Source organism: Pristiophorus japonicus, chromosome 16, assembly GCF_044704955.1.
Source record: "Pristiophorus japonicus isolate sPriJap1 chromosome 16, sPriJap1.hap1, whole genome shotgun sequence".
NCBI classification, from domain to species: domain Eukaryota; kingdom Metazoa; phylum Chordata; class Chondrichthyes; family Pristiophoridae; genus Pristiophorus; species Pristiophorus japonicus.
The window spans coordinates 61,422,817-61,445,861 of NC_091992.1; the positions used below are offsets into that span (position 1 = coordinate 61,422,817).

At 47.7% G+C, this 23,045-nt stretch overlaps 1 protein-coding gene across 1 annotated transcript in view; it reads left to right on the forward strand.

Annotated features, from left to right (window-relative positions):
- Nucleotides 1-20,585, forward strand: part of atp2a3 (ATPase sarcoplasmic/endoplasmic reticulum Ca2+ transporting 3) — a 264,096-nt gene extending 243,511 nt beyond the window's left edge. The window contains exon 21 of the mRNA XM_070857381.1: nucleotides 14,780-20,585. Coding sequence (XP_070713482.1) covers nucleotides 14,780-14,826 — 47 coding nt within the window. The 3' untranslated portion in view covers nucleotides 14,827-20,585. The remainder of the gene's footprint in view (nucleotides 1-14,779) is intronic.
- The last annotated feature ends 2,460 nt before the right edge of the window (nucleotides 20,586-23,045 follow it).

Sequence of the window (23,045 nt, forward strand, 5' to 3'; positions counted from 1 at the left end):
ACAATATACATTAATGATTTAGATGAAGGAATTGAGTGTAATATCTCCAAGTTTGCAGATGACACTCAACTGGGTGGCGGTGTGAGCTGTGAGGAGGATGCTAAGAGGCTGCAGGGTGACTTGGACAGGTTAGGTGAGTGGGCAAATGCAGGGCAGATGCAGTATAATGTGGATAAATGTGAGGTTATCCACTTTGGTGGCAAAAACACGAAGGCAGAATATTATCTGAATGGCGGCAGATTAGGAAAGATAGAAACAGAAAATAGGTGCAGGAGTAGGCCATTCGGCCCTTCGAGCCTGCACTGCCATTCAATGAGTTCATGGCTGAACATGCAACTTCAGTACCCCATTTCTGCTTTCTCACCATACCCCTTGATCCCCCTAGTAGTAAGGACTACATCTAACTCCTTTTTGAATATATTTAGTGAATTGGCCTCAACGACTTTCTGTGGTAGAGGATTCCACAGGTTCACTACTCTCTGGGTGAAGAAGTTTCTCCTCATCTCGGTCCTAAATGGCTTGCCCCTTATCCTTAGACTGTGACCCCTGGTTCTGGACTTCCCCAACATTGGGAACATTCTTCCTGCATCTAACCTGTCTAAACCCGTCAGAATTTTAATCGTTTCTATGAGATCCCCTCTCATTCTTCTGAACTCCAGTGAATACAAGCCCAGTTGATCCAGTCTTTCTTGATATGTCAGTCCCGCCATCCCGGGAATCAATCTGGTGAACCTTCGCTGCACTCCCTCAATAGCAAGAATGTCCTTCCTCAAGTTAGGAGACCAAAACTGTACACAATACTCCAGGTGTGGCCTCACCAAGGCCCTGTACAACTGTAGTAACACCTGCCTGCCCCATACTCAAATCCCCTAGCTATGAAGGCCAACATGCCATTTGCTTTCTTAACCGCCTGCTGTACCTGCATGCCAACCTTCAATGACTGATGTACCATGACACCCAGGTCTCGTTGCACCTCCTCTTTTCCTAATCTGTCACCATTCAGATAATAGTCGGTCTCTCTGTTTTTACCACCAAAGTGGATAACCTCACATTTATCCACATTATACTTCATCTGCCATGCATTTGCCCACTCACCCAAGTCACTCTGCAGCCTTATAGCATCCTCCTCGCAGCTCACACTGCCACCCAACTTAGTGTTATCCGCAAATTTGGAGATACTATCCCTCGTCTAAATCATTAATGTACAATGTAAACAGCTGGGGCCCCAGCACAGAACCTTGCGGTACGTCACTAGTCACTGCCTGCCATTCTGAAAAATACCCATTTACTCCTACTCTTTGCTTCCTGTCTGCCAACCAGTTCTCAATTCATGTCAGCACACTACCCCCAATCCCATGTGCTTTAACTTTGCACATTAATCTCTTATCGAAAGCCTTCTGAAAGTCCAAATACACCACATGAACTGGTTCTCCCTTGTCCACTCTACTGGAAACATCCTCAAAAAATTCCAGAAGATTTGTCAAGCATGATTTCCCTTTCACAAATCCATGCTGACTTGGACCTATCATGTCACATCTTTCCAAAAGGGGAGGTGCAACGAGACTTGGGTGTCATGGTTCATCATTCATTGAAAGTTGGCATGCAGGCACAGCAGGCGGTGAAGAAGGCAAATGGCATGTTGGCCTTCATAGCTAGGGGATTTGAGTATAGGAGCAGGGAGGTCTTACTGCAATTGTATAGGGCCTTGGTGAGGCCTCACCTGGAATATTGTGTTCAGTTTTGGTCTCCTAATCTGAGGAAGGACGTTGTTGCTATTGAGGGAGTGCAGCGAAGGTTCACCAGACTGATTCCAGGGATGGCTGGACTGTCATATGAGGAGAGACTGGATCAACTGGGCCTTTAGACACTGGAGTTTAGAAGGATGAGAGGGGATCTCATAGAAACGCATAAGATTCTGATGGGACGGGAGAGGTTCGATGCGGGAAGAATGTTCCCGATGTTGGGGAAGTCCAGAACCAGGGGACTCAGTCTTAGAATAAGGGGTAGGCCATTTAGGACTGAGATGAAGAGAAACTTCTTCACTCAGAGAGTTGTTAACCTGTGGAATTCCCTACCACAGAGAGTTGTTGATGCCAGTTCATTGGATATATTCAAGAGGGAGTTAGATATGGCCCTTATGGCTAAAGGGATCAAGGGGTATGGAGAGAAAGCAGGAAAGGGGTACTGAGGGAATGATCAGCCATGATCTTATTGAATGGTGGTGCAGCTCGAAGGGCCGAATGGCCTACTCCTGCACCTATTTTCTATGTTTCTATAGTCAACCAACTCATCTCCGGAATCAACCTAGTGAACCTTCTGTGAACTGCTTCCAAAGCAAGTATATTCCTTTGTAAATTTGAACATTATGCTGAGTAATTACTGGTCACTAACAGTGTCAGGAGCCCAGTGTAAGATGGCAGCAGATGGTATTTGGAGAAGTTGGTGTTGAAGTGCAGGCGGTGATGATTTAGCAATGTTGAGTTTTTCCCCCTTGGAGAAGTGATGTAGCTGTGGACCTTCTGGGAAGGCACCGAGCGTTAGTACCAGTTTATCTTCATTCATTCTCGTGCTGCAGGCATCGCTGGCAAGGCCAGCATTTATTGCCCATCCATTGTTGCCCTGAGAAGGTGGTGGTGGGCCTTCTTGAACCGCTGTAGTCTGTGAGGTATTCGCTGTAGTGGTTTGATACCACTGAGTGGTTTGCTAGTCCACCACAGTGGGCAGTTAAGAGTCTACCACGTGAGTCACATATAGGCCAGAGCAGGTAAGGACAGCAGGTATCCTTCCCGAAAGGACATTACTGAATCCGACAACCTCATGGCCACTTTTTCTTTCTAGATTTTTAAAAATGATACAAATTCTCAAACTAGCATGGTGGAATTCTCGAGAATGTCAGGCATCTGGGCTATTAGTCCATTCATGTAACCGCTGCACTACTGTCCCCTTCATGTCTTTCAACATCCCTGGTATCACTGCTCACTATGCCTTGGCACTTTCACCCTCTTACCCGCCCTAGCTCTGCCATCTTGTTGGTTGAGATGTGTGTTGAGGTGGAGACTGAGACCTCTCTTCAAGCCGAAGTTGTGGAACATGTCGCAGAGCCAACCTGGGCCTCCCTGCTGCCATTCTCGTACTCTCCATTCTCCATCAAATTAGGATGAGGAAACAGGCATTACCACAGCTGTGATGGAGATCTCCTTCTCGGGTCATGAAGGGCATAACATTCTGCATATGAGTGAAGGAAATATAGAAGATACAACCTGGAAACAGGCCATTCGGCCCAAACAGTCCGTGTCTGTGTTTACCCTCCGTGTCAGCAATTGGTACTAATCACAATTGCCCATCCTATCCCCACATCCTTCCACCTCCTTTTCCTTCATCCCCTTCTCCAATCTAATCTTCAGCGTTGACATAGTTCCTGCCTCAACAGCTAATACTGGGCGTGAATTCCACAACCTCACAACTCTGTGTGTGAAGAAATTTCTCCTGCCCTCAGTCCTAAATCTCGCACCGTTAATCTTGTATCAATGGCCCCTCATCACCTAGAAACAGCCTGGTCCTATCTCCCCCGTCCATTCTTTCCTAATTGTAAACACTTCTATCATAGCACTCTGTAATCTGTGTTGCACCAATGAAAAGACCCAATGTTTCAATAGCAGGCAGAATCCCAGTGAGTCGCGCTGCACCCTCTCTATTGCCTCACTAGCCCTCCTATAGCGTGGAGCCTAAGACTGCACACTGTGCTGTAATGACACCGTGGATCCAAGCAGTGACCCTCTGGACTCTGGGAGGTCCAACAATTGTGCAGAATCATCTTGGCTTCTCGTTGTTGCTGTTGGTCAGTGGCAAAAGTGATGAAGTTGTTGGTCCAGCTAAATAATGCCCTCACCCCCAACCCTTCATAACTCTGTGGGTGGCAGACCTGACACTGTCGACGCCCCCTATGGTCACCAGGGAGGAGTCAACGGCAGACAAATTGGTCACTTTAATCCCTGGTCACTGCTGCCCTGTGTTTCTGATTGTCTGCAGATCTTGCAACAAGCGGTGTGGCTCCCTGCTAAACCCGAGCTCTCCAGGCAGGGCTCCCCAATCACTGCCAGGAAGATGTGTCTTGCCTGGAGATGTGATACGTGGCATGAAGATGTCAATTGACATCTCCATTAGCCCTGCTTCACTCTGGCTCACCTATCATGATGTGAAGCTGTACACTGATACCAACCTTCTGGTTTTGATGACGAGGAAGCCTGATTGGCTACCAACAGCTCAAGAAAGAAAACTGGTCCAAGTGGCCCAGTGGTAGCACTCTCGCCTCTATATCAGAAGGTCATGGGGTCAAGCCCCACTCCAGCACACACTCTGGGCCAACACCTCAGCACAGTACTGAGGGAGTGTAGCATTGGCGGAGCTGCCGTCTCTCAATTAGGTGTTAAGCCAAGTTCCCAAAAGAACCATGGACATTATTCAAAGAGCTGGGGAGTTCTCTTGGTGTCATGATTGGGGGTTGGGGGTAATATATTAGCATGGATAGAGGATTGGCTAATAACAGAAAACAGAGTTGGGGTAAATGGTTCACTCTCGGGTTTGCAATCAGTAACTAGTGGGGTGTCGCAGAGATCAGTGCTGGGACCCCACTAGTTACAATCTATATTAACGACTTGGAAGAAGGGACTGAGTGTAACGTAGCCAAGTTTGCTGACAATACAAAGATGGGAGGAAAAGCAATGTGTGAGGAGGACACAAAAAATATGCAAAAGGACATAGACAGTCTAAGTGAGTGGGCAAAAATTTGGCAGATGGGGTATAATGTTGGAAAGTGTGAGGTCATGCAATTTGGCAGAAAGAATCAAAGAGCAAGTTATTATTTAAATGGAGAAATATTGCAAAGTGCTGCAGTACAAGGGGATCTGGGGGTACTTGTGCATGAAACACAAAAGGATAGTATGCAGGTACAGCAAGTGATCAGGAAGGCCAATGGAATCTTGGTCTTTATTGCAAAGGGGATGGAGTATAAAAGCACAGAACTCTTGCTACAGTTATACAGGGTATTAGTGAGGCCACACCTGGAATACTGCGTGCAGTTTTGGTTTCCATATTTACAAAAGGATATACTTACTTTGCAGGCAGTTCAAAGAAGGTTCACTAGGTTGATTCCAGAGATGAGGGTGTTGACTTATGAGGAAAGGTTGAGTAGGTTGGGCCTCTACTCATTGGAATTCAGAAGAATGAGAGGTGATCTTATCGAAACGTATAAGATTATGAGGGGGCTTGACAAGGTGGATGCAGAGAGGATGTTTCCACTGATAGGGGAGACTAGAACTAGAGAGCATATTCTTAGAATTAGGGCCGCCCATTTAATACTGTGATGAGGAGAAATTTCTTCTCTCAGAGGGTTGTAAATCCGTGGAATTCGCTGCCTCAGAGAGCTGTGGAAGCTGGGACATTGAATAAATTTCAGAAATAGACAGTTTCTTAAACGATAAGGGAATAAGGGGTTATGGGGAGCGGGCGGGGAAGTGGACCTGAGTCCATGATCAGATCAGCCATGATCTTATTAAATGGCGGAGCATGCTCGAGGGGCCGTATGGCCTACTCCTGCTCCTATTTCTTATGTTCTTATGATCAACATTTCTCCCTCAGCAGCATTATTAAAACAATTAACTGGTCATTTATCTCCTTGCTGTTTGTGGGACCTTGCTGTGTGCAAATTACTTGCCATGTGTGCCGACAATAACAACTGTAACCAGGTCGCCCATATAACTACTGGCCAGTTTAGCATCAGTGCTGGGGAGAATTTACTAAATTACTAAATAAAGTATGAAATTACTAAATAGACGAAGAGAAAATAATTAAAGGCAACCAGCATATATTTCAGAAAGGAGGCTTATGCTTAACCATCCTGATGGAGTTGTTGAGGAGGTGACAGATATGGGGGATGGGGAAATGCAGTGGATGTGGTGTGCATGGACTTTGAAAAAGTCTTTAACAAGGGCCCAGGAAGGAGGCTATTGGAGATGGGTGCGCATGGAATTAGAGGGAGGGTAGCAATTTATATTAAAAACTGGTTAGAAGGGAGCCCCCAGGTGGAGTACTGTGTGCAGTCTTGGGCTCCACACCACAGCAAGGATGTCGAGGGTATAGGGCCGATTCACCAGGAAAGATCAATATAAAGACTTGGGGCTGTTTTCAGTAGGACAGTGGAGATTGCAGGGTGATCCCATAGAGGTGTTTCAAATTATGATGGGACACAGATAGAAACAAATAATTTGCAGTGACTGCAGAGTTTAGAACAAGGTCACATAAATATAAGATTAAATGTAAGAGATTTAGGACAGAGAGTAGTAGAAACAGCTGAGTTACATATGGAGCTATAAATCAGTCACTCCACGTCATCTTGTTTTAATCCTTGTGCAAACAGCTAGAGGTGCAGACCCTTGCCCGTGAGAACTGGTCATCGTAATTCAACTGGAATAAAGTGTCTTTGTACAGGAACAGTTCCTGCTCATGTTTTTTTATATTAATTTTATTCATTCTTGGGATGTGGCGTTGCTGGCAAGGTCGACATTTATTACCCATCCCTAATTGCCCTTGAGAAGGTGGTGGTGAGCCACCTTCTTGAACCGCTGCAGTCCGTGTGGTGAAGGTGCTCCCACAGTGCTGTTAGGGAGGGAGTTCCAGGATTTTGACCCAGCGACAATGAAGGAATGGTGATATATTTTCAAGTCAGGATGATGTACAGCTTGGAGGGGAACTTGGAGGTGATGGTGTTCCCAAGCGCCTGCTGCCCTTGTCCTTCTAGGTGGTAGAGGTCGGGGGTTTGGGAGGTGCTGTCGAAGAAGCCTTGGCGAGTTGCTGCAGTGCATCTTGTAGATGGTACACACTGCAGCCACGATGCGCCGGTGGTGGAGGTGATCGAGGGGGTGCCAATCAAGAGGGCTGCTTTATCCTGGATAGTGTCGAGCTTCTTGAATGTTGTTGGAGCTGCACTCATCTAGGTTCAGTCAGATTTTATTTTACAGGGACTTTTGGGAGACAAATGGAAAATACTGTCTTGGTAAAGAGTCAAAGTAAGGAGGGACACAGTAGAATGCCAAAGCGTATTAATGACTGGCCTAAAGGTATTTACTCCCCAGACCATGTCACCCTTCCAACTGTGAAGGAAAAGTAGGAGAGGAGGAGCATTAAAAATCCAATTCTGATTCACTAAAGATGACAAAACGATCTTGGTACTTTAGTTTTTGTGCGTTGCTGCTTAACGCGATGGCAATAGTGCATGAGATGGAGGAACCCTGAGTGTGCAGCATGCAGTGTATAAACAGGACCAGTACATTCAGTGGCCTCACCTCACCCCTCCCACCCCCAGTCTCACCCCCCCACCCCCCGGCCTCAACTCCCCCCCAGCCTCATCTCCACACCCCCCCTCCCCCACAGCCTTGCATCCCCACCCCTCGGTCTCACCCCGCCTCGGCCTCACCCCCCCCCCCACCCCCTGGCCTCAACCCCCCCAGCCTCTCACCCCACCCCTACCTCTCACCCCATTCTACCCCCCGGCCTCAACTCCCCCCCCCCCACTCTCTCCCCGGCCTCACCCTCCCACCCCCAGGGCCTCTCACCCCCCCCTCCCCCACTCACCACGGCCTCACAGCACGCCCCCCCACCCCCGGCCTCACCCTCCCACCCCCACGGCCTCTCACCCCCCCGCCTTCCTGGACTCACCCTCCCACCCCCCACCCCCGGCCTCTCACCCCACCAGTCCCCACCGGTGCCAGCAAGGCTCAGTCTCTGTTTTTAATAAACTCTCAGATTTCCCTGAACCAAAATTCAGACTCCCGAGATATTGTTTGGAATTTAAGAAATGTTGGAAAAGGCTTTTCAAGCTTCAAGAAACTGGCCCTTTCTCCACCATGACGTGTAATCTGACAAATGATCTCCAATGAATATGTTGTCAAGTTATAACCCCTTCACAGTCTGAGAGTCATCTCTCAGCACAGTTTGCGTGGGAGGGAACTGTTGCTTTCTAAGCTGCTGGTTGCCATTGGTTACTCAACTAAAAGAATTTCTGGTGACTAGTGAACCTCATTGGTTGTAACCACACTGTCATGAGTAGTATCATGGACCTGAATAGCCTGGAACTTGCTCCATCATGTCAGCGATATGGGGCTGGAATTGAAAACTGCAAATTGGATAAATAACCGTACAGAAGTAGAGAAGGGTGGCCATTTTAATCCAGCATTCCAACACTGCTGGCTCCATCCACGAAGGAGCTGTCTGTTCAATTCCAATCGCCCGGTCTTTTCCCCATGCCCCTTCATACTTTTCTACCTTGTGTGTTTATTTCCCGTTTATAAACTAGTGAAAGGCAAATTTAGAACTGATATCAGGAACCTATTCACACAGAAAGCGAACAAGATAGAAAACTCCCAGATAGATTAGTGGAGTCAAAAACTCTGCAGTGGTGCAAGGTCCAATTGAATGCTGCGCTGGGGAGGGGAGTGGGGTGGGGGGAGGGGAGTGGGGTGGGGAGGGGAGTGGGGTGGGGAGGGGAGGGGAGTGGGGTGGGGAGGGGAGGGGAGTAGGGGAGAGGGCGAGTCTGTTGGGTTTTCCTGATGGCTGAATTTAGATGGGCTGAATGGCCTTCCTTATCCACCATTGGCTTGTGATTTTGTGCCTATACTTTCATTCTCGATTGTTATGTAAAGAATTTTCACAATTGGCTTTTTAACATTGACTGCAGCCATTCTGTGTGTTTTTTTATAAGAGAATACAGAAATGGTTCCTCAAATTCAACACTTGCTCTCAAAATAGTTTTCCTCTAAAATCTCGTTAACAGGGTTCTTTATTTCTAGTCAGCAGATGTGTTTTCTGCCTCGCAGTATTATTTTCAGTATGTGCTTTTTATCTTCTGCAGCATAACTTCCTGTTGATTTCCTCCTCTGCCCCTTATCCATGTACGGTAGCTCAGTAACTATCCTTCTTCAGGCAGCACTTGCTACTCGATAGGCCTCAGGCCTCGTGCATTCAGTCATCAGCCATTTCCTGACCTATTTTGAACTTCTTGCCCAACCCCCCCACCCCCACCCTGAGAAGGATTTCCATATTTTGCTGCAAAACCCGTTGACTTAATTTCCCGCCAGCACTGGTGTATTTTGCAAACTAAAATCTGTGGGCTTCTCCTCAGCTTCAAATTGAACTTTTGTTTTGATTGAGTAAAGAAGTGAAAATTTGTGTCAGGTGACTGAGCATTGAACAAATGAGAGAGTTTGACCTTCTGCGTTCACGAGTGAACAAATACCTTGTGACCCGATTTCCTCCTGTTCTACAAAACTGCACACAGGTGTGCTATGCCGATACAGCATAGAAGGAGGCCATTCGGCCCATCATGCCTGTGTCGGCTCTTGGATAGGAAATAGGTGCAGGAGTAGGCCATTCGGCCCTTCGAGCCTGCACCACCATTCAATATGATCATGGCTGAGCGATCCAATTAGTCCCACTCCCCCTGCTCTTTCCCCACAGCCCCACAAAATGTGTCCCTTCAAGTATTTATCCAGTTCCCTTTTGAAAGTTACTATTGAATCTGCTTCCACCGCCCTTTCAGGCAGTGTGTTCCAGGTCACAACAATATGAATGAATATTGAAAGTCCGATTCACCAGTTGGTTCATTTTTACAATGCCATTTAACCTAATCCTCACTCTGCCTTTCACTCTCGACTGCTTTCTCCCTGCGATCATTTCTCTCTGAAGTCAGTGAGTTCAGGTAAGAATGATCGGGCTGTGTACTTTTAAACTGCGATGAACTGGAGATAGTTTTCTGAATGTTTTTATATGCTAGTTGTAGCAGCCCTCTGTGGCCCAGGAGGTGGAAGGAGTGTTTCACTTTACGTTGCGATATGAACATATGAACTGTTATGTATGCAACACCACTGTTGGGAGTCCCTAGGGATCCCAGCATCCCTTGGGAGCACTGAATATAAGCAGGCCTCCCATGCTGTGCCAGCACTCTGGAGTCAGAATAAAGAGACTAAGGTTACACTTACTCAAGTCTACAGTACTCAGTCACATTGCTTTATTTGAGACTTAACATGAACAATGACAGACAGGGAAAAAAAAACCTTTGGTCCACCCAGCCTGTCCCACACAACTGTGGTGTCTTCAGAATTCATATACTCCCCACCCCAACCAAGAGTCATGTGATCTCCTGGGAGAGGTCCAAAACCCGATTAAAACCCAGGCCGATTTGGGGTGAAAAAATCTGGGAAATTCCTCTCCGACCCCCCCCCCCCCCCGCCCCCCCCTTAACCCATCAAGACTAGCGCCGGGCATCACTCTGGCCCTGATCATGCTATGCAGCCTCTAACCTTTGTACAAGGTGGTCTCTGCCGCAGCCAGAAGCAGGTCTAGATCTCATTTTGAAGGATTTCAGCGAGTCAGTGTTCACTGCACAGGATGGCCGCTAGTTCCAGGGGCCCGCAATTCTCTGGGGAAAGAACCATTTCCTGCCATCTAACCTCGATCTGGCCTCACACAACTTGAGATTGTCACCTCTGGTCTTCCCCAACCTATTTAGTTGAATCAAATTGTCTACAAAAACACAATCTAATCCCTTCATCATTCTATAAACCTCAATCAAATCATCCCTAAGTCTACCCTTCTCTAAAGTGTAGCGTACCAACTCTTTGAGCTTAACTTGGTAACTAAGGTGCTTTAACTCATGGTTTTATCATTTACTCCAGGACCTCACCCCGTTCAATGAGATAGACAACTTGCCTGATCAAACATTTCAAGAATAAATAAGGATCCATTCCTGCTAAAGCGCATGCTTTATCGATATCTCTATTTTCCCCTTATTCCTGAAAAGTTTCCTTAATGATTCTTTTGCAAATTAATATAGAAAGGAGCTTTCATTCCTGGTACTTGCTTAATATTGGTGACGGTGCATTTCCATAAATGTTGGACTTTGTGGCTAAGGAAATTAATTGTTTCAGACAAATGTTCCTAATGTCGGTGAAATTCGCTGCACCTCAGACTGTGCCTCTTGTTACACAAGGGTTCGATAGGATAGATGCAGAGAAGATGTCTCCACTTGTGGGGAGTCCTAAACTAGGGACCATCAATATAAGATGGCCACTGACTAATGCAATAGGGAATTCAGGAGAAAGTGCTTCATCCAGGGAGTGATGAGAATGTGGAACTCACTCCCACAGGGGGTGGTTGAGGTGAATAGCATTGATGCATTTAAGAGGAAGCTAGATAACCAGGAGAGAGAGAAAGGAATGGAAGAATATTCTGATGGGGTGGATGAAGTATGGTGGGAGGAGGCTCTTATGGAGCATAAACACCGGCACGGACCAGTTAGGCTGAATAGCCTGTCTCAGTGCTGTACATTCTGTGTAATTATATGTAGCGTAGAGCAGAAATGCAGCTTCAAAATGTGAGGTTGCACTACCCTTCAAAAAAGGACCCCTCTTCCGTCCAGCACTAAACCCACCAGCAGATTCCCCTTGATTGAGGACTACTTTGAAATATATCCTTGTTTTAAAGACCTTGTTAAACTTTGGAACCTGCTTCTTAATGCTTTTGAAAATGATCATAAAGTTTAATTGCTGGAACATTCCTCCTTTTCCCCGATCGAATGGCACTCCCTTGTGTTTCTATAGTAACTGGGGAATACGGAGATGATGCTGCAGGTTAACAGGCCAAGGGCTAGGAATTCAGTGTGAGGGCTCCTCATCATCATAGGCAGTCCCTCGGAATCGAGGAAGACTTGCTTCCACTCTTAACATGAGTTCTTAGGTGGCTGAACAGTCCAATACAAGAACCACAGTCCCTGTCACAGGTGGGACAAATAGTCGTTGAGGGAAGGGGTGGGTGGGATTGGTTTGCCGCACATTCCTTCCGCTGCCTGCGCTTGATTTCTGCATGCTCTCATTAACGAGACTCGAGGTGCTCAGCGCCCTCCCGGATGCACTTTCTCCACTTAGGGCGGTCTTTGGCCAGGGACTCCCAGGTGTCGGTGGGGATGTTGCACTTTATCAGGGAGGCTTTGAGAGTGTCCTTGTAATGTTTCCATGCCCACCTTTGGCTCGTTTGCCGTGATGGAGTTCCGAGTAGAGCGCTTGCTTTGGGAGTCTCGTGTCTGGCATGCGGACAATTTGGCCTGCCCAGCGGAGCTGATCAATGTGGTCAGTGCTTCAATGCTGGGGATGTTGGCCTAGGCCGCTAACGGAGGGGAGGGCTGCTAAGGCACTAATATCGTCCGGGCGCTAAATTTAGTGCCGGAAGATTTTTAGCGCCGGGCCCAACAAAATTCAGTTTCAGTGCCCTGACAGTGGGGCGGGGCGCTGAGGGAGGCATTCCACACTTCTCTCGGAGCACTAGGCCGGGTGAGCAACTGAAGATCCTGAGCTAAAGAACCGGCTTCGTAGCGCCCCAAGAGAGGCCTCCCTGCAAAAAAAAACTAGACCAAAATTCACCCAAAACATTCCCTCTACATCACTCACCCCAAATAAAGTTAAATCGCAAAAAGAAAAATTCCAACAATCAAGCACACTTACCCAATGCAGTCCTGCCTTCCACTAGCGCCCCGGGCAGCTCTGCATGCCAGGCTTTCTCTGGCGGGGTCACCGTGGGTCGCTATGGGTGGTGAGTGAACCAACGTTTGCTTCCATGTTGCACACCAGCGCAGCGCTCCCGGGCGATACTCCTCAGCACTGCTGGTACCGGCACACTGATGTTGCCAAGCGGCGCTAATGTCTGCCCTCGTGGCTATAAACCCTTTAACGCCCCTGTAGCGCCCCTCGCCCCCCCGCTATCCAACTGGATTCTCCCGTCCCCATCCCCCCAAGTGGTTTATATTTACAAGTTATATTTGAATACTGCAGACGTAACAGGTGCTTTCTGCAGGATTGTTTCTTTAATGTAACTTTGATTTAAGATTAGATGCAGTAGGTTTGATCCCCACACCTCGGGGTCCTGGGGTTAAATGTAGTCCAGTCTAATAGGATGTAAGTCTGCTGGCTGTAAAAGCGTTCATGAAATGAGTTGGTGAGTCTCCAGCGAATTCCCTGTAGGAGTATGGTCACGGAGCAAAAATCAGCCCACTAATAGAAACATAAAAATTTACAGCGCAGAAGGAGGCCATTTTGGCCCATCGTGTCCGCGCCGACCGACAATGAGCCCCACGGCCCTTGTAGCCCCAAATTGGTAATCTCACTGGAAGAAGCTACAAAATGGCCAGCATTGACTTCTGCATCGGTGCAGCAGGGGGCGCTGCTCTGAGGTTGGAAATTGGGATCTCCAGTCCCAAACCTGACCTGGAAGTATTTGATGCTGACCCAGGATGCCAGGAATAGGAAGCCTTCCATTCCCCAACATATCCCTCACCTTGATGGGCACAGCGTTGGCAAACAAAAAGGTTCTGCAAGGGTTTCAATGGCTGGCACAGTAGGGTTCACTCAGCCTCAGAATCCACTCCATTTAAACCAAGCGTAAACAAGCTAGTTGCAGCTGGTAGAGCGGTGGAACGACGGTGAGGTTGCAGAGGGAGTGAGTGCAGGTATAAGGCAGGCCTCACTGCAGTGAGATTAGCCGTCCCTGGCCTTTCCACAAAGCACAACATTCCTGCTTTAAAACAGCCAGGTCAGGAAAGCACCACATCTCATGTTCGCCTCAGTCGTTAGCCCAACCTCAGATCGATGGGTTCCAGGGAGCACAGTAGGGTTGGGAATGAAACATTCCTTTTAAGTTAAATTTAAGGGATTGGGGCTAATTAAAGGGGAGTGTCACAACAGGATAACAACAATCCTGAAGACCTTTGGAAAGGCTCAAGGTGCAATTCAAACCGTTACTGGAATTTCCCAAGACAGAAGGGGCAGGAGACTAAGGAAAGGTCAGAACAATGAAGGGTACAGGCATCAGTCTGCAGGGGAAAAAAGAAAATGGTTAAGAGATGGCTAAGATAGACTTATCTTTATATTACTATGCCTTTACCTTGACTCTACCTACCTGTCACCATCTATCAACCCATGAGAGCAATATCACTGAGGGACAGTCAGGAATATTAATGAGGGATGATTATGAGAAGTAATTATGAGAGGAATAATACTGATGAATAATAATGAGGAATATTATTGAGGGACAATCAGAGAAATATTGCTGATGGATAATCAGGAGGGAAATATTACTGAGCAATAATTACGAGAGGAATATTAGAGGGATATGGTCGGTCATTTAGGACTGAGGTGAGGAGAAATGTCTTCACTCAGAGGGTGGTGAATCTTTGGAATTCCCTACCCCAGAGAGCTGTGGAGGCTCGGTCTTGAGTATATTCAAGACAGAGATGGATAGATTTTTGAATACTAAGGTATTCAAGGGATACGGGGATAGTGCAGGAAGGTGGAGTTGAGGTAGAAGATCAGCCATGATCTCATTGAATGGCGGAGCAGGCTCGAGGGGCCGAATGGCCTACTCCTGCTTCGAATGTTCTTATGATAATCATACAGTTAATTGATAAAATGAGCACATTAGAAATGTATCTGTTAACTAAATTGATATCCTAAGACTTTAAAAGGCCTGTTAAAACTGGCTTGTAACATTTAAACACTGAAGAAACCAGACTGAATGATACAATACTGGCCTCACAACTTACTTCAGTGTCACCAACATGAAACTTTGAAAAGTTTGACAAAAGTCTGCTGTCGATTCAATAAACAGCAAATGTGCTGATTGAGATGGATGGCTGTGTGGGGGGCCTTTCTAATACTGGATCTTCTCTTTCCCTCCTCAGAAGAAGAAGAGAACAAGTACTTGAAGCGGAGACAGCTGAAGTTCTAGGAGCAGGCCGGGGAGTCCCATTCCTGGAGAATCACGCGTGTGACTCTCGCTGTAAGGAGTGTGTGGGCCAAGGGCTTGCCTTTTCCCATTTAGTAGCTTTTCCTGTATATAAGTGTGCAATAACTGGACACCTGGTTCATGCCGGAAATGTGAGCGTGTGTGTGACAGTAAAATGGTTAACTGGAATGAACTCTAAAACAGAATAATGGCGACTTGAGCATTCAGCAGAATGATGTGGTGACTCGTGTAACACTTCCTGAAAGCTCTGCACCTTTCCTCCTGGCTGAGCCTGTCCTGTATCCTGTAATGCACAGCGTCGTTGCTCCTGAATCCGCTCCTTAACCTCCAGGAAGGACAATATCCACATAGTCGAGAAAAGACACAAATGGCCACTCACCATGAGTTTATTGTTGGTTTGTCTCCCATGGAAACCAGGGTGACGTTCTTCTATATGCTTGCACTCAATTGGATCCGGGCAAAAGCAAATTCTACTGGTGTGTGACTTCAATCAGTCTAGAACTCTTGACAGGTGGAGCTGTCCTTTCAAGGGCTATTAGGCAACAAATCCTAGCGGTCAGAAAAGTTAACTGAGCCTGGTGTTTCTCAACTCTGCCCTCATTGAGTACATCAGGAGCTAGAATGTGACTGGACTCCAACAGGAATAGGAAGGAGTTCCACAATCCCACTCTAATCTCTCTGCTTCCTTACTTTTATGTGTGAGTCACAAAGACAGTCGTAGCAAGCTCAAAAACATCATAATAAATTGAGGTCATTTTCCAAGGCGGTTATCAAAATTCAAAGCCATCATATATTCAGTTTGCTCGTCATTTGTTAGCTGGGTTTGTGTCATCATCTTACAGGATAAAGAGGGTTTTCCTTCACCGTCGTACAGGATAAAGAGGGATCTCCCTCAACATCTTACAGGATAAAGAGGGCTTTCCTTCATTATCGTACAGGGTAAAAGAGAGATCTCCCTCTGTGGCAATTAGGCTGCTGTACACCCAGTTATTCCACATTTAGGATTGTGTCCCAGCACAAGGAAGAGCTGCCAAGCTAACCAGAAAGACAGTGCCAAGATATTTGAGTTATTGCCGTGAGCTCAGACAGCACTTGGAGGGGTGAGTTTTAAGGCCTAGCATTCCCTTTCCAATTTACAGTACATCTGGAGTGTACCCATTAGCTCCAGTAATAACCTGATCTTTACATTCGGCACATCAAAAACTAGAGGTAGTTTCCACAGCTCATTCTGCAGAATTCTCATCTAATTTGTACATTAGATACAGGTTTTGCTAATCACAGCTCGCCCATACTGAATTACCGAAATACAGTCCAATATATATTTTCCCTTCACTCTTGTCTCACACACACACACTTTGTTTTGGTAATTTGCCAGGTGAAAAATTCCAGTGGTTTGTTTACTATTAAACGTGCTGGTGTGAGAGCGGTCCTTTTCCAGGGTGTGTACAAACTCCAGCTTGAAGGACCTCTTCATCGCCAGACCAGTAAAGATGTCGTCATGACTGTACTGAGCAACAGCGGGGGAGAATTGCACGGATCGTTTTTACTGTAACAAACATGTCCTGTATGTAAAGGGTTTTTAATATTTTCTCTGAAATTTTACAAATGATAATGTTTTGGACAGGTTGACCGTATATGTTTTGTTTTTCCTACCAGGTAGATTTTTGAATGTAGATTAGGTTGTTGGGTAGCTGTGGGAGACTGGAGCTTGCTTTGTGGTAATCTTTGCTGGTCTTGCAGCGGAAAAGGTCCATTTTCAAGGATTCTTATTGTCACTGTGCGTGTCCAGGCAGTGTTGTAGGAACTGGCCACCAATCCCACGCTGAATAACATAGTTGGGTCATTCTAGGGGCCCTCAGCACTGCTGTACAATTCAGTCTGTGTTCTCGCCAACCGTTAGAAGGCCTTATTCTACCAGGAGCCGAGCCACCAATCCTGGGAGCACATTTCCTCTCCGAGCTGCATACAGCAATGTTGTTAGCGCGTCCCTGACAACAGATTTAGGATATCCTCATACACCAAAGGCAACAGCCCAGCCTCTAGTACCTCACCAGCAAAGGACATGCTTTTATCCATCCCGCCTCAATCTGCACTTGCCTCATAAACATTTTAGTGAGTTTAACCGCTTCACTCAAACAGTAACAGAAGAAAGGTCCCTCGAGGTCACAGAATGCTTCACTGAGTTTATGTTCCTGCTTGGTTGTGGCTGATTGTGCAACGTACGTGTAAAGACCTTTCCTGCCCCTTGGTGCTGGCTCCCTGGGCCAGTGGATCCATGCAGAATCCGCGCCCAGTGGCTTCAGTGAAAGTATTGCTGAGTGTAGCGTGTTTGCAAACTGTGTCGACACCAAATAAGCTGCAACCGAGAGGCGCTGGAAACATAATTACAGCTGGACACTATTTCCTGCCTGATAACAATTTCCTGTGATTTTAATGTTTAATATTTTAATTCCCGTCAAATGTGTGTTGTATTTGTTTTGAAGTTTGGTTCATTTTTGTTTAGATCCTTTCCCTTTCCCGTGGCCTGAAACATGCCCTGGTGCGTGGATCTTACAACCCGGCCTGATACATGCAGGGAACGATCAATGCCCTCCTGCCATTGTGAGGGACCGATCCTTCACAGTCACCTCGGTCCTAAGCCAGTCATGGCCTTGTGCTGGAGTGACAGCAGGGTCTGACACTTCCCGTCTCTGTTGAGGCACTCTGCTGATCCAACGGGCGCAAGTCTGCCATGCGGGAGAATGTCAAGCGGGCTGCCAGTTCTCGGGGATTAGTAACGGCCTAAATATTCAGCATATCCTGTTCACACTGCGTTTGTTAAAGATCACAGTGCATCCTGAACACTAACGACAACTTAGAATAACCTTGTTTTGAAAGCCCCCCATGGTCTCGCTCCAACATTCTCCAGCCCTACAACGCGATCCTCTGATCCCGGCCTCTTGTGCCTTCTCCACCTCCTCCATCACAGCATTGCCGGCTGTGTCTCCAGCTGCCTTAGCCCAAAGCTCGGGAGTTCTCTCCCCAAACCTCTCCTCTCTGTAAGACGCTGCTCAAAACCTAGCTCTTATACCAAGCTTTGGTCAGCTCCCCCAATATCTCCTATATCAGGGGCTCGGGGTGAACTATTGGTGGGTAACGGCCGGGTGAAGCGCCTTGGGATATATTGCTACGTTAGAAGCGCTATATAAATACAAGTTGGTGTTAAAGCTGCAATGGCGAGTGTTCGGAGGAAGGAACGCCGAGCTTGGGTTTCAGTATGACAAGCCGGAGGCGCTCCTTGCGCAACATGCATCGCCCTGGACACGCTTCGTTGCACATCTGTGCTGCGGGATCTAGTCTGCCGTTTACATGCACAGAAGCCCAACCTCTCAGGGGCCGTTTTAAGTGTTGGGCCGAGCCGTGTGAGAGATGCTGTGACTGAGCACAGAGCGCTCCGAGCCGGCATTTGTAGACCGTGTATCAGGGCCACTTCAAAGCAGATGGTTTGCTGGCCAGGACGAGGCAGTATCTTCCAGCACCAGCTGCAGAAACCTCCGCCAATGTCCATGCACGCGGTTTGAATTGGCCTCCCATTCAGGCAGAAGCACAGCCTGTGTTTGGGCGGATGGGTTGCAATCGGCCACCCTCCAGGCGGTGAACGCGCAGCGCAGCGCACGGAACCCGCCAGCATTTCCTCTGCGCTGGTTCTGCGCCGAGATCTCGGTCTGTGGATGTCCGGGAGGGGTCCAAGCCCAGAGCCAGTGCCAGGGCTCAGAGCAGGCCATTCTGTAATTGCCAGAGGTAAGGTCGTGTAGTGGGGCTAGTTATTCAGGGAAAGTGAGTTCCAATCTCACTGTGGCACTTTTGAGAATTTGCGCTCAGTTTTAAAAACCTGCCGTCCTTACCCGACTCTAAACTGCTCCAGAAAGTGGTCTAGCGAGCCACTCAGCTGTATCAAACCACTACAAAGAATTGAGTGCAGCATTTCGAGAAGCCACCCCCACCTTGTCAGGGAGGGCCAATAGATCCCGTAATGGTGCATACTGTCAGTAACTGGGAGTTTTACCCTGGGGGAGGAGTGCATTCTGCATTGGCCACACTTGGTGAAGACTAGTCCTAGTTCAGCATTAAGTCATGATCAGAGCAGATAATCATTGTCACACTAAAGATCTCCAGATAGGGCCGACTTTAGAAATTATAATTTGGTAGCTGACCCATAGTATGTTCCTAAATAACGTTCAGAGTCAACCTGTGCATTGAATGTTGCGCTAACCTAGCCAGTACTCTGACCCAGAGACACAGTGAAAGGTTTATGGGGGTTGTGCCTAAACACAAGCTCAGTGTGTACCACACAGTCCACGCGTGTGCATTTGGGATCTCTCGAAAGCCCGGACCAAACCCCAACAGACTCTTTCAAGGCATGCACAGATGGACATTTTGAAGAATGCCACATTACTGACCAAGTAATGATATTCGTGATGTTTGAGGCCCGCCTATCCTGACTTTGACTGAAATAAACCCAGCTTGTTGGAACAGGAGGTTCCCAATGACCAGGGTTGCCTGTAAGATGTCAGATACCTGTGCTTCCTGTTGGCTCAGTCCGAGCGCGCTCACCCCGTTACACTAGTGGCTGGCTCTCCACACCTCCCTCACGTTGGAGCTGGCGATTACACTGGGGTGCTTATAATGCTCAACAATTGGTCTGCGCTTCCATCAACACAAACTCCTTATGACACCACCCCGTTAAATATCTGCGCGTCCTGTATGTGTCCTGATTTCTAGCACTGGTATCCTTTAAGTATATCCAGGAAGACACTTGGACTAGTGTGCGCGTTTCTTCATGGGTCGGAAATGTCTCTATTTTACGTGACCATCGCTTCAGAAGCCCTTCCCCTCCCCACAATCAACGCCAGTCTAGTTGAGGTTGGGGCACGGTCCTGGGACACTGGGTCAGCAGTAATGGACGTAGCCTCTTTTCCCTGGGCCTGTTCTGAGCAAGTCGTGTTCTTTTTCGATAATGACCATGACGGAAATACACTAGTAAAGTTTTTGATTTAGTACTATAATGCAAGGCTGTGCAAAATAAACCGGTGCTAATCATTGGCGGGCCTGCTCACTCAAAAGCCACTTTTCGCCAATTTAACGGGCAGTTGTGCTTCGGTTTGCATGTGGAAAACCCAATGTTCACCCCTGAAGCAGCCTCAAGTCATGTTGGCTGACAGTTTCTCCTGGTGGGTGAGCAAGATTTGGGGAATTCCGCGAGCGAGAGCTGAATTGTGCCTGTAATAATGGCTGGGAATTGTCATCTCTGCTGCGCTGGGCGTGCATTGCCTGGGAATCCTGGCAAAGCTTCAAATTACCTGTCGTGTTGAAGGGCGGGTGTTTGGAGCAGGGATATCTGGAGGTGGGCATTCTTGAGCGGGGAAAGACAGAATCAAAACGGGTTTAAGTGATGCCTTTACTCTGAATTGAGGAATGGTGATGGGTGACCAATTTATTGAGCGTGGCCCAATGTGCAAGGAAGCATAAATTAGCTGCATCTATGTAACACATTAATCAAGGGAACAATTCAACTTTAATATAAGTGACTCTTTTTATCATTTCTGCGACAGGGTATTCTGTGCTGAAACTACTGTAAATAGCTTGAGGAGTGTGGGGACAATAATGAATTGTTGTATTTATTGTACTGTTCCACTTAGCTAGCTGAACTTTGAAGTGAGATTTTCCATACATACGTACGGTAATAAAGTAACAATGCTGGACATCTTCACCGCTCTGAGTCTCTTTTTGACAATTAGCTTCTTTCCACCTTTCTAACACCATGCTGAGTCTGAAGCAGAAACTGCAACAGAGCTCGCCCTAGTGGACTACTCTGGTAATGCAACTACTGATGTAAATACAATAAAGGGCATATGGTGATAGAGGTTTCTGTGTTCAGAGCCATCTTGTAGTGTATGTTGTTTGTGATATAAAGAATATATCATCATCATCATAGGCAGTCCCTCGGAATCGAGGAAGACTTGCTTCCACTCTTAAAATGAGTCCTTAGGTAACTGAATAGTCCAATACGAGAGCCACAGTCCCTGTCACAGGTGGGACAGATAGTCGTTGAGCGTAAGGGTGGGTGGGACTGGTTTGCCGCACGCTCCTTCCGCTGCCTGTGCTTGGTTTCTGCATGCTCTCGGCAACGAGACTCGAGGAGCTCAGCGCCCTCACAGATGCACTTCCTCCACTTAGGGCGGTCTTTGGCCAGGGACTCCCAGATGTCAGTGGGGATGTTGCACTTTATCAGGGAGGCTTTGAGGGTGTCCTTGTAACGTTTCCTGTGCCTACCTTTGGCTCGTTTGCCGTGAAGGAGTTCCGAGTAGAGCACTTGCTTTGGGAGTCTCCTGCCTGGCATGCGAACAATGTGGCCTGCCCAGCGGAGCTGATCAAGTGTGGTCAGTGCTTCAATGTTGGCGATGTTGGTCTGGTCGAGGATGCTAAATGTTGGCATGTCTGTCCTCCCAGAGGATTTGCAGGATCTTGCGGAGACATCGTTGGTGGTATTTCTCCAGTGGTTTGAGATGTCTACTGTATATGGTCCATGTCTCTGAGCCATACAGGAGGGCGGGTATTACTACGGCTCTGTAGACCATGAGCTTGGTGGCAGATTTGAGGGCCTGATCTTCAAACACTCCTTTCCTCAGGCGGCCGAAGGCTGCACTGGCGCACTGGAGGCGGTGTTGGATCTCGTCGTCAATGTCTGCCCTTGTTGATAAAAGACTCCCGAGGTATGGGAAATGGTCCACGAATATATCACAGACACAAGGAGCATGGTAAAGGTGGAATCCTGGCTGCAATTCTCACCTTTGCTTTACTGATTCATTGAAAACCTTGTAACCAATGCTCCCACGCTGGGAAATATGGAGTAGTGCTTTAAAAAAAAAACCTGTCCGGAATTTCCTGAAACGGTGTAACCGACAGGTTCCAGCGGTCTTCACATCGGTGAGTTACCTCGAAACTGCCTGAGAATCTCATTGGCATGCATGTAAAAACCTGCCTACAACTAATGGGATCAGCGTAAACTATCGTGGACCGAGGGACAATGGGGGAGCAGAGTTATGCTCGCGAGCAGTGGAGGGGTTCCGGCGAGGTGTCGCAGAATCGGTGTAAAAGACCGAGGAAAACCGGGCATCATTCTGTTTCTTTGCGGCGAAAATCGACGTCACGCCGCACTTCCACCGCTGTTTTGGGAAATTCCTGGCCTTTGATGTCAGGTTCATCTGTTAGAAATTTCCAGACACCCGACTCAGATATGGGCTAAAAACAGACAGGGAACTGCCCTAAGTGGAGCAGGTTGATGGGCTGACCTCCCCCCAGGCCTCTCTCTGAAACTGGGCTGTGTGTGTGATGTCCTCCTGTAGATTCTGAGTCCTTCCCTATCGAGGGGCCTCTGGCCACTGCATCATATGCGGCTGACATAAGGACTGCCAACAAAAACCACCCCCACCACACATTGTCCTCTCTTGGGCTGCGATTCTCTTCTGTGGACTGGTTGAATTCCTGCATTTTTTTTTCTGTTACAGTTTTATTTTGATTCACATGAGGCACATCGGAATGTAGCAGCATTTGGTAACTAAAACACAGGGGCTTATGACACAATCGGTAACCTGTGAGGGGAATTTAACCCGATGGCTTAAATCATCAGGGGGTGGAAATTCAGTCGTGCCTCAGTTGGGGCGGTGTCCTGGGCGGAGTGGAGAATTTTTTGCCGGCAAATGGTTTGTGTCTGCCGCCGCAAAATTCATCAGCTGGGCCCTGAGTTTGGAGCGGGGCGCTAAGGGAGGCGTCCACCTCTTTTAGGGCACTCAGCCGGCTGAGCAAGGGAAAATCCCAAGCTAAACAGCCGGCCTCGGAGCATCATAACAGAGGCCTCGGGGGGGGGGGGGGGGGGGAGAATGGGGGTTGAAACTGAAACAAACCCACCAAAAACATTCCCAATACATCGCTCGCGCCACCACAATATAAATCGCCCCCAAAACTTTATAAAAACAATCAGACTTACCCGAGGTTGGCATTACTTACCTCACTGCGGCGTCTACAGCTTCCACAGGCATTCCCACCAGGGGGCGCTACGGGTTGGGCGGCAACCAAAAATCGAGCCTGTGTCACAACCAGGGGCGTTGCACACCATCTCGCCTCTCCCGGGCGGTACTGTTCCGCGCCCCATCGATACCGGC